At 37.2% G+C, this 12,221-nt stretch overlaps 1 protein-coding gene across 1 annotated transcript; it reads left to right on the top strand.

The window, feature by feature from the left end:
* The first annotated feature begins 350 nt into the window (after positions 1-350).
* On the top strand, positions 351-6,799 carry LOC108681442. Its single transcript, XM_018170469.2, has 4 exons — positions 351-865; positions 1,991-2,101; positions 4,732-4,932; positions 6,319-6,799. Exons 1-4 carry the CDS (start codon positions 529-531, stop codon positions 6,525-6,527), a joined length of 858 nt encoding a protein of 285 aa, XP_018025958.1. The 5' UTR covers positions 351-528; the 3' UTR covers positions 6,528-6,799.
* Positions 6,800-12,221: the final 5,422 nt, after the last annotated feature.

Here is a 12,221-nt window from a genome sequence, read left to right as displayed (position 1 = left end):
TCACAATTCTATAAAAATTTGATGTAACCCAGGTACAGGGAAGGCGCAATTTACTACTCCATATTTGTCACGAGCGACTTAGTTTTAATCGAGCTTTCATGTTGACACGGTTTTCTTATCGTACGACGAAAACTAATCTAAAACCTACTGAATAAATGACTAAGCCGATTTGGCACAATTTCAGACATGCATGGCTTCACTTACGCGACCTGAAGTCTGGACAGTTGATCTGCGACCAGTTTTCGCAGTGACGCGAACGTGGCAGTGCACGCGTGCAGTCAGCTGCACGCAGTCCGTAAAGAAATATATATGGTAGAAGAAGAACATTTGTCACTTCCATGAAGCCATAAGCAAGAACATTTTCTGTTATCGATGATTTAGGACATAATTACTCACTATTGCGCATCATCACGAACCAGTTCGTTGCCTGCGTTCTATAGCACCAGCTACAGAGGGAGCATCATAATATTGAGATCCACGAACTGAAATTAATTTCTACTGAAGTAGACTGGACTATCCGTACACAAGATGCGCGTTGTAGTAACTCTTACGATGTGCTTGCTGGGGCTGGGGCAGGAGGGACTGTGTCGCTATAAGGACTGGAAGCCGGTGTCTGCAGACCCTGCCGTGTTGTCCACTTTGAAGGGTATGACGGGTCAAAACAGCTCCCGCATCCTTGGGTCCCGAACACAATGCTGGAGCTGGGCTTCTACAAAAGACTGGGCTTTCATAGCCTGTTACACTCCTCTTATTGGTTTGTCGGGGAACTGCACCCTGTGGGATGACAAGCCCATCAGAAATGGGCAGGTGAACCTGACGGTCTCATCAGAGTCAAACAACTGCTTGGCTGTCTTCGGGACTGACGGTCAGTATGTCGAATTTATGAGCGGCTATACCTTCATGAAGTTCTTAATTTTGACACGTCTTCTCTAAACTATTATGTCACTTTGAATAATGCTCAGACCGAATAAATTTCAGTGGAAAGTTGAAATGTTAATATTTTTACAATAATGTCTAACCCATTCACCATCGTTGTATTTGACTCATTTGACCCTCCTTTGCTCAGTCTACATGTACCTTGTAAATATTTGATAAATATAAGATCTTGTGTCGCTGTATGAGCGCTTAACTCCAATCTGAAAATTCTGGAGAACCTATTTCGCTGCTCGCACATGTCAGTGTTGACTGAACGGCAAGTGCGTTGCATTGTCGTTTTGCCGCACATCTTTTGCTGCTACACAAATGCAGACAATGAGTATTTCTCAGAAAATAGGTTCAAAATTTTAAAAGTTAAAATAGTATAATTGATAGTGTTACAAATAACTTTAGGTTTGGCAATTTTTTTTAACTTAAGTCTCAAGATAAATCATTAAAAATTAGATTGTCTCGTTCACGCCGTTGATGTCCACTTAAAATTGCGCATGGCGGTCTAATCGGCATCAGTAAACGTTGAGCAATTCACAATATTTTTGAGTTTGTGAGCGCGTTTTTCTTCGTGTATAGATTTGAATAGAATATTTTCGCCGATTGATGTTTGATAATTCTTTATTGTTAGAATGTTTTCCTCTCAATAATCGATAGTTAGTTCATTAAAAATAAAATTAAATTTAATTGCCTAGTTTACTTCATTTAAAACAAATTGCCATTTAATTTTCCTTTGCGCGTTTTTAAGGTTTGCAAGATGATGCAAATGGCCAATTTGAACTTATTTTATAGATACACGACAGCATCCTAGGGCCTGGATCACCTGACTGAAGAAAGCAAGGTCGAAAAGGATTATTTTTTTCCTTTACGTGTTGCAAGGACAGTTTAGAGCAGCATTCCTTGAATGCGACTGTGCATAGAGATAAAAAAATTGGAATTAAAGTCTTTAGTGGACCTGATCACAATACAAGAAATCGACAGTGTGATGTTATAATTTGAAATATTTCGAGTTATTGAACTATCAAACTTGCCAAAAGCCGCTCATCACACACCTCCTTTTCTGCAGCTTGTGTCCTGCCGGGAAATTCCCTCCTGAAGGTCGGAGAAATGCGAGCCAACCCGTTCTGCACGAACCTGCAGGACGTGTGTCTGCCCAGTGGCATCGTGGACGTGAATAGTAAGAAATAAGGAGGAGCTGATATAGCAATTGAAGAAATAACAGTTAAATTTTTGGCATCATTTTCTAAGGTGTTCAGGGAGAAGAAACCACTATAGGCACTAGATCTTTACTTTACTTCGCGTGAACCTTTCGCTTTAGTTTTATAGTGAACAGCGTTAATTAATCAGTAATACGTAGCTGTTCTTTCTCCATAGTCATGGGTTGCGACTCTTTTTATGTGTGCACTTATTCGGTATAAAAATTAATATCCGATCATTGCTGTTGTCCGGTTTCGAACCGACCTTTATATAAGAGCGAAGTCCGAACTGTCGTGCTCTGAGTGGAATATTTACAATTGACGTTGATTTCCAAAGTTGCAAATTCCGGGTTCCAATATAACATTTCGGGCAATCGATGGACTAGAACATTGATACCAGTCGAGTTAACGCGTGGATTGCGGGCTAATGCGGAACAACTGCCGGATACTGACACTCTTCCTGACACCAATCTAATCTTCCAGTTCCGATCTTCTTTTTCAGGCCAAATGTCAGGCGTTCGTGAGCTGCCTGTAGCGCCGAGTTTAGCATAGTCGGTCCACGCCATATCCCGCCGCCGATCTAAAGCTCTCTATCTTTCCGTATTGAAGTGCATGCGAACGACACAAAGGGGGGCAGATCTGGAATGCATTTGCGTGAAAAGTCTGAGATATGTCTGCGCGGTCTTGTCTTAACCGTCCGAGACTTTTCAATGACTTATAGTCGGGGCAAACGGTTTCAAACGATTGCAGCGATTAGTCAATGTAATTAAAGTGCGATCCTAAAGCTGGTGTCTCTAAATTCTCAAATATAGTTTAAGCGCAGTATGATCAGTGTACGTTACCTTAAACAATTTCAGTAGAAATTTTGCTTTTGCTTTTAGCGAATGATAATTGATATTCGGCAGAATGAGGAGGGCGAGCTAGCGGAACTCCAGAATGATAACTCCTTTAGCTGTGCTCGTTAAATGTCGTGTCCAAGTTACACACTACACGCAACTGTACTAGAAAAACAGAGAGGCGCATCCGGGGAGGAATAACATCCCTATAACTGAATAAGGAATTAATTCACAAATTATTGATCAATAGCATAAGTTAACTTTCGAAAACACAATATGGCAAGTGTGAACACAATATGGCAAAGTGTGCAATAAATAATTTTCCTATTATCAACTTCGTATTCGACATAAGTAAATCGCTTAGATATAAGCTTCATACTTTGAGTCACACAAAATTTAAAGGAAATTCATTCAAATAGAACATACTGTATCACGAATAAATGTAAATTTACAACGGCTAAACTGGAGGTTGAAACAATTACTATAGCCGCAGTGTATCAATTTGAACGAATTGAATTGAAAATAAAAAATTTCGTACCCAAACCTGTGAAAGTAGGTAGTCCGAACACAGATGACTGAAAGGGAGCCTAATATTTAGTCACTTTACAATAGAGAAACAGCAAGTTAATGTTGGATCCCAGCTATATGATAAATTTATCAGAGATGGTTTCGAATTAAGATAACCGAAAAAATGTCGAAAGCTTATTTTCATGGTATTGGTTACGAGCATCTTGAAACTTTGCAAGTTTAGATTTAAATTAAATGGGATTCATACATTGACAAACCGTGGCTGTCGAATGTGCCCCTACTTCCATGTTGCGCAATACTAATTTGCCTGTATTCATATGTATATCTGAACGAGTTTCTGAGAAATATTGCCATTACTCAAATGAAGATGTTTGTTTTCATGTGCTTGCTTCTACAGTCGTTCCTGCGGTAGATGGCAGGAAAACTATGAATTACTCTTTTCCTTTTTTCCAAACATTGACTTGCATGACTAACCAATTTCCTAATTGGTTCCTGCTTCAGGTTTAAGGATGAAGTCCTGGGCGGATATTAGGTATTCTCTTGTTAACGGGTACAGTTGTGCGCAGTGCGCATCAACCTGCGTGGGAATGACATCTCGAAACTCCATTATACGATTATACGAACAACGTGGCAGTCAATCTGACGTTAGCGTCCATGCTCAACAGTCCGACATTTTTGTGACCGCGGGAGCTATTAGATTTTAGGCACCTTGAGCCTCATAATTAAGAATTTTATTCGCTTTTTGTTTTTATACACTAAAAATTTATGATTATAAAGTTATTAATATAACTTGACCTTTTTATCTGGATAAGTAGGTTCTAATTTTCTTCGTGTAAGTTTTTATGTCTCGAATTATTATACGTATATTCTAATAATTTCAAACTGACGATTTGGTTTGTCGCTGAATCCAAAGAAATGGTGGTAAATTATGAAATCAGTATATAAGGGAGTATATCACTTTTGATACAACCATCAATAAGTTGAGTTATTCTGTTGACGTCAATCTGGGATGTAATAATGAGTTATAAAGCTAAAAAAAAATTTTGCTGGCACTACGATCTCAAATGAAGAGGCACAAAATTTCAATGAAATTATAGCGAATTTATCTGATATTTATCTGCTTCTGCATTGTTATTTAATTTTATATTTGGGTACTCTAATGATATAAATACTTCTGACATGTTTTTTAGGATGTATAATTCGACGACCAGAGCAACTACTGCAAAACTTGACTCTTTTACTTGTAGAACCAGTCGCGCCTCTTCAGAACTGCACTTCCCCTTTCACTGTCTCTGGTGGCATGTGTCTCATGGTTTACACGGCGAATAAGAAAAACTGGTGCTACGCGCGTGCATACTGCCTGTCTCTGGGAGCTGACCTCGCCTTTGCGCGCTCCGACCAAGACTTCGCGCAAATGCAAGCGTTCTGGAAGTCATTCGGAATGACAGGTGAGTTGGCAGAAAAAGAGGAAGGAAGAATGACAAGTGTGTCGGCAGAAAAGATAGTAAGAAGAATGCCAGGTGTGTCGGAAGAAAATATAGGAAGGAAGAATGACTAGTGTGTCGGAAGAAAATATAGGAAGGAAGAATGACAAGTGTGTCGGCAGAAAAGATAGTTAGGAAGAATGCCAGGTGTGTCGGAGAAAATATAGGAAGGCAGAATGACAAGTGTGTCGGAAGAAAATATAGGGAGGAAGACTGACAGATGGGTCGGCAGAAACGATAGGAAGGAAGACACTGGCCCACTCGATGTGGGTTTTCTTTGGTTCTCGTAGGCTCTAGGTTAATGAAAATCTTCTTGATTTCTCAAGCAAACTATATGGAACATGAAATTTGTAGGACCGAGATTCTTCAATTAGAACCATAATTGAAAAAACCATAAAAATGCATGAGTGAAATATAACATCACGTTGTGAAAAGTGAATTTCACGTCGCCCAAAAAATGTTTAGATTCACGTCACTCTAGAAATGTTTACATTTCCAGTTATTCCGTTCGAATGCAAATTTCACAATCAGTGATAAATTATAAAACTTTGCATGGTATCAGAAAAAATCGCCAGGCCTAATACAAATATCCTAAATTTTTCAAATTATGTCTTGATGATATTTTTTAGAGAGAACTTCGCTTTTGATCTCGAGAAGCTTGTATCTGCATCTAAACCTGCAGCCCGTACATCTTTGCATTCCGTTTTGCGCTAAATCTGTATAGAATTAGCGCCTTCTATGTCCGGTGCTAATTTCAACATATCGCTGGCCTATATGGATGGCTAACTAATGAGAAAATTTATGTGACCACTGAAAATTTGACAATAAACTGTTGGTAAAGCTTTGTTTACTATTTGGGGAGCATTTCCTAATGTTCAATTACGCATTGCAAAGTAAAATTCCTGAGGAGATCCGCCACAACATTTTGAGAAAAAAAACAACCTCTTAGAAAACTAACTAGTAAAATAGGATCAAAAATTAAGTCTAAAGGCTTGAGAAACCTCATCAAAGAAAAGATAAAAAGTCTGTTTCTGAATAATGAAACGTAAAACTCAACCGAAGAATTGAAAAAAATTGTTTTTTATCTTGCGTAGATGGATTGGACGTGTTCGCACTGATGAAGTGCTCGCTCGTGTATGAGGTCATCTCGGTGAATGGGCAATTAATCAAAGTGATAACTTTTTGTACCCTCAGTCATGTGAGATTACTTTAGAATTTAGATCTTGGTGGCTTGTACTAGAAGTGGCTGTCTCAGAGGAGCACAACGAGGTCCATCGCCTCATCGTGACGCCTCTCAATAATAATTAAGCAAGAATATAGTGAGTTTAACCTGTTATCCTATGTGTGCAGGTGAGTGGTTGTGGGTTGGCAGCTACAAGATCAATGGACAGTGGGTGTGGCTCAACAGCTTCAGGAACCCGTACACTATGCCGGACTGGTATCCTGGACAACCCGACGGCGACTTCTGCGGTCATCTCTACACCTCTGATGCCAAGTTAGCGGATGTGGGCTGTGCCACGGCAAATTACTTCATGTGTGGGGCTTTGTCAGCTCTGTAACTTTGCATGTGAAGTTGGTCAAGCGGCTTTCACCATAGATCGTGAGGCATATACCATAAGGCAACCTCGTTCTGCAGCACATTATACTGATGAAAACGTATACTGATAATACGAAAATAACACAATTCTTCTTCTCTTCATGAAGGCACTCGACAATTGCAGAAGATTGTGCACAAGCTCTTTCTTCCATTTCGGCATCCGAATTGTTCGTGCCGACACAGATGTTTAAAAATAAATTTACAATTTTGATCGACAATGACTTTTAAATAAAAACTGGGCCTATCATGATAGTAATAAATTTACATATATTGTCTACTTTCAAGGTAGTATATTAACCGTTTAAATACTACTGTATAAGCACAAGTAAAAGAAGATTAAGATCATCGGAGAATCTTCAGCGTTATATTGGCGAAGTTAACACTTTTGTCGCCCTGCTATAACTAATCGGTAAACAACCGGGGTCGCAGGTTGAGATTGAATAAGTCACGTTAAAAACTCACTTCTATTCCTATTCGATTGTTCCCTGACGCGCTTTAATAAATTTACGATGGGTTTTTGCGAACTTTATATTCTTACCGCGACACATGATACCAAAGACAAAGCATTGATTTTGACTGTCTGTTGAGTCGGTGAAATGTTCATTAATGTAAAACGTTTTTATAAAACGTTTCATTAAAACGTTGAAAAAACGTTTATATAAGACGTTTATGAGAACGTTTTATTAAAACGTTTTTTTAAGAAAAGTTAATGATATAAGTACTTATACTTCTTCACGCACCTGTTTAATATATTGATGAGTGATACTTGAGTTAAACCAGTGGGGGACATTGGACTACCCCTTGTTTAGTTACGGTCTCCCAATTAGTCTGTCAACGTATCGAGACGGTGACAGGCCATCACCGACAAAATCGTGACGGCTTCGATGTGAGCCGTGGTCTCTGCAAAGAGCCTGAAATTGACAGCGGAGAATGTTCCTGACCCAGCGTTTAGTTATTGATTTCCTCGAAGTTAATGCAGCGTGATGAGCAAGCTGATCTGGCCATTCCAAAAAACTGTGGTTAAGAAAACTATGTACTAATTACTTGGTAGAAAATGAGGTAGTTCAGTTTTAGTAGATAAGAATTTTTTATGTGTCATGCCGAAGTAGGTTCGGGTTAGGAATTTGTTTTTTTATGTGTCATGCCAAACCCTTCAATCAACGGCGAAACAACCTGAACTTTTGTTAGCAATAATGATATTCCTTCAAACGTATTCACGTATCTATTATTGTCAAACGTGATTACAGATCTTGCAATATTGCGGAGTAACCCAAATGAACTAAATATGAGAAGATATTTCGATAAACCATACTAATTTCATACATGTTTAATAATTATGTGGCTTTGTTTAGAAATGAGTCAAGACGTGTGTAGACTTCTAGAAGCGAAACAATGTTTTATCGTTGATCCTCGTGGTTCTGTAGAAGTCATTTTATTGTTAATGTAACCTTATTACATTACTAATATAAAACTTGATTAACTTATATTAGCTATTAAAACTTATAATAAGTAGCATCAAAACCTCTATGAATTCTGAATCCGAACAAAGGAATTGAGCTTCGTTTCGGATTAATAATGAGGCTGTAGCATTTCAGAATAATTACGTGTCATTTATATTATTGGGGTAATACTTCTAGTATCCCGAAATTTTAGTCTTCATTTGGAGTCTCTACAGAAATATATTAAATACAATATTGAGAGTAAGTACAGTATTGACAGTTCAGCGGAACTGTACGTAACAACCAAGAGGCCAGTAAATACAATATTGATAGTTCATTTGAGGTGACTATATAAGTCTCTGAAGTGCCCTCGCGTGACAAGCAAATGTTCTGCTCACAACTGAACAAATAGTCGAGTTGATTGCCTCGCTATCGTATGCATGGCGAAACTGCGCCTAACTATCAAGAGGCTAGTGAACTTAAGGCTAAGACGAGGCTTCTCGTGTGGAGGGTGAATTCATTGCAATTTTTTGTCACCAATTCTTCAGTTTATGTAGATGAAGAACTTCTATGTTGTTTCAAAGGTTATTTTGAAAATCTACGAAAAAAGCAGGAAGCAAGATGATCCGCCACACGATTACTGTTATTTTAATTTCACTATCAGAATGTCAAGCTACATAAGTTTTGCTATAATGCCTTACAGCTTAAGAAATGCATTGATCACAACCTTGGCACGTGTTGGGCACCTAAGTGCGTGTATAACAATTACTCAGTAAACTTTTTCACCGTGTCCACTTTATAGTTTAGAAAATGAGTCAGGCAGGGGCGATGGGAGTTTAAATTACTTTTTTAGTGACTGACGCACTTGCTTGGATTTTAAAGTCCAAATACAATAGCCTAAGATATTTAAACCTTCAAGAAAACGTAGGTGTATTTGGTATATCATTTATTTCAACGTATGTTATTACTGCGGATTTATCAGCAATGCGAATTACTTCTATGTGCAAAATTACGTACTCTTAGTAAATTCTGGAGGAACAAACACGGAAAAATTAAATGAATTCTTCATAGACAGTCCATTTTTAAAAATTAGTCTAATATACAAATGCTATGAAACCAAAATGCACTTAAACTATGTATACGAGCTAGCATAAGATCCGTAAATAAAGTCAATTATTTCAGCTTTCCAAAATTAAAGAGGGAATTGAAAAATTTTCAAAATTCAAATTATGTTTATTCACAATTAAGAATACATAGAGCTTTTGTACACACTTTATGGCATTAATTTGCTTATTAACTTTTTGTTTTGTAGTTTATTTTTCTTATGACGAAAACATATCCGCAGTTATGACATTCAAATTCGGTCAATAACTTTTCTGTAGACTGATTTGCCTTTAATCAGAAAGATTTTAAAGAGAAATTTCATAATTCGTGCACAAATACACTGTATTTGCACTGTTTTAACAGAGTGATGAAAATAAATACTCTTCAAATCGTATAATATATTTCATTATCTTGATTCGGCAGCATTAGTCAGAAATCTTCGCAGTCTTTTAACTTTAACAATTTTCAAAGCATAATAATTTACATGCAAATAAAAGGCACGACTGTCGTTGTAACTGACGTGTATTAAACATGAATTTGTATAGTAAACTTTATCTTCATTGGAATCCAATCAGAAAAAATTAGTTTTTCCCGCATGAAAATCGAAAGCTGCAGTTCAGAGGATAACAAGATCAGGGCAGCGAACATACGCTGCTGTAATTCCAGCTTCTCATGTTCTCTACACTACCTGAGTTACTGAGCGCTGTCAAATGATAGGAGATAATTAGGAATACGTCATAATTACCATCATAATGATATGTATTATGTATTAAAATAATAATAATAATAATGCATAATAATCACCGCTCAATTACAGTTAATGTAACGCAAAATTTTGTCTAACCAGATAACAGTTCCGCGTCAATACTATCATGCATCGCTTTTTTCCGTTATTGATGTGAAAAATTCTATTCCAATTCTTCTTTAGACAGCATACAATACAACAATGCATTATTTTTCCATTCATTCACTAAAGGCAAGACAATGTTCACTTCAGTTCACATCACTTATATTACTTTTGCTTTACTGGTTTCCAGGATCGAAAAAATATTTTTTTGAATTTAATTAAAACAACACATTTCCTGGAAGAATTAATGATAGGAGAAAATTTTAATGAAACAAACTTAAAAAGTAAGTATCAATTTCATTTGAATTATCTTCATTTACAAAGTGTGCGTCTGAAATAAGGTGTATACTTGTAAAACAGTTTTACAAAGGGTGGAAGAATTGCTCAGCTTCAGCAAAATGCACCGTATGAATGTTATGGCCATGACTGAACAGTAGAGCGAAGTTAAGTGTTGACGATGTTTTCAATAACGGTACAATAAGGATTAATTTTTGATAGTGGGTCATCGCTTAGTTAATTACTGAGAATTAGTTTGGTTTAGGTATATCATCCTATTTTAGTTCATCACACTTGTTCATTCTCACACTTGTTCATTGTTCTTCAAGGAAAGACACAAATTGAACCCGTCGCGTCACTAGAATAATCGTCGGCAAAATCGAGTTCACACAATTAGAATATAAAATCAAACGATACACATCGATTTCAACGAGAAATATTTTAATTATATCATGAAAACATAAATTATACAGCGGCTTTCCATTCTTAACAGTTCATACGAATCTCTTGAACTAAACGATCAACAGTTGATTTGGTGTTGGCATGTTAGCCCTCAACACAATTCATCAAATAATATGAACGAAATGCTCACATTATTCATCAACAATTGTCGTAAGTCTCACTGAAGCGCCTCGCGTGACAAGAATTCCTCGAGGTCAAAACGAGCAGAGTAACTGAGTCCACTCACACGCTTGTAAATGCATAGAAACCGCGAGTAAAATATCTGGAAATGACGTGAACGTGCGATGTCAAATTCCAGAGACCCTGATGACTTGTTCTTGACATGGTCATGTCGATAGCATGTGTTGGTTCACCTTACTGCCTTTAGCTAACAAGTGTAGTTTAACATTAAACTGCCTTTGAGGATAGTTAGGCTTTTCAATTGACTATACTTTCGTGTTTGGTTCCGAATGTCAAAATCCAGTCGTGCTTTAGTTGTAAATGAATTAGTTTATAAAATGGTTGATTGTAGCTAATTTTAGAATCACCTTTACATAAGCTAAGACTGTTACGTGAATAGATAATTAAAATTATCACAGTAATATCATAGTGATGTCGGCGCTGAATAATAGGCCTCATGTGGCCTGTATAATCTGCACCTGGTGAGGCTAAGCGTTTCTGACATCCCGAGCCTTAATTCATTAAGAATTTTTTCCACTTAACTCCTTATGTTACAAATGAAAATGCATATTTGAACTAATACTACTCATACCTGACTTATCTAACGTCCTAGGTGGCCAGCATACACCGTTAGCAAATTATAACGTGTGAGGAAGTTTTGTTCATCGCATGGTGTGCGCACGCACTCAGCTGTATATGTTATTCAGGGCACGTAGATTGAAACACATCTACATTACAGATATTTTTCAGCGCGTCTGCTAGCCCTCTTTTAACTTGAAATAATATTAGTTGAATCGTGATCTATAACTAAATATTGGGTCATGGCTCAAATTGGTAGGTTCATTTACCGTTGACGTCGATTGTAGTTTCTTAACTGCCACTATATGAATTACGACTAGAATTTTGAGCGATCATAAAGGGTCCATAAGAATAATTCCGACGTTGCTTTATCGAATTCTAGTGTTAGTGCGGGGAGAGGGGAAGTCAATCGACATTGTATCGATTGACTTTTATTTCTATTATATTTTAGTTGCATTATTTACCTTTTGGCGCTCGATTTACAGGCGATCGAGACGATTTGGCAACCTCTAGCTCTAGTCTAAGTCATTGCAGGAGTCATTAAGGGGACCGGCTACCCTCCGGAAAAACTTCTACAGTTATTATCCGATTATCATGAAACTTCACATACAGTGGGGGAAAATAAATATTCGTACACTTGAAAAATCGTATTTTAATGTATGTAAGTACACAAACTTAACAAGAAAAGTGATTTAAATTATGTATAGAGACGCATAGTATTCAAAAATACTATCAAAAGAAATTAAATCTCAATGCAACAAAAAACAATGCAACATGTTCACTTTTCGGG

This window comes from Hyalella azteca, unplaced genomic scaffold (assembly GCF_000764305.2).
Source record: "Hyalella azteca isolate HAZT.00-mixed unplaced genomic scaffold, Hazt_2.0.2 contig17942, whole genome shotgun sequence".
Lineage (NCBI taxonomy): Eukaryota > Metazoa > Arthropoda > Malacostraca > Amphipoda > Hyalellidae > Hyalella > Hyalella azteca.
The sequence above is the reverse complement of the archived record's forward strand: the minus strand, read 5'-3'. Positions and strand labels throughout refer to the sequence as shown.

Bases quoted from the DNA above. Each gene is read 5' to 3' on its own strand.
- LOC108681442 (XM_018170469.2), top strand. From the start codon at position 529: ATGCGCGTTGTAGTAACTCTTACGATGTGCTTGCTGGGGCTGGGGCAG. The intron at 866-1,990 runs GTCAGTATGTCG...CCTTTTCTGCAG, and splicing joins GGCTGTCTTCGGGACTGACG to CTTGTGTCCTGCCGGGAAAT. The intron at 4,933-6,318 runs GTGAGTTGGCAG...CTATGTGTGCAG, and splicing joins GAAGTCATTCGGAATGACAG to GTGAGTGGTTGTGGGTTGGC.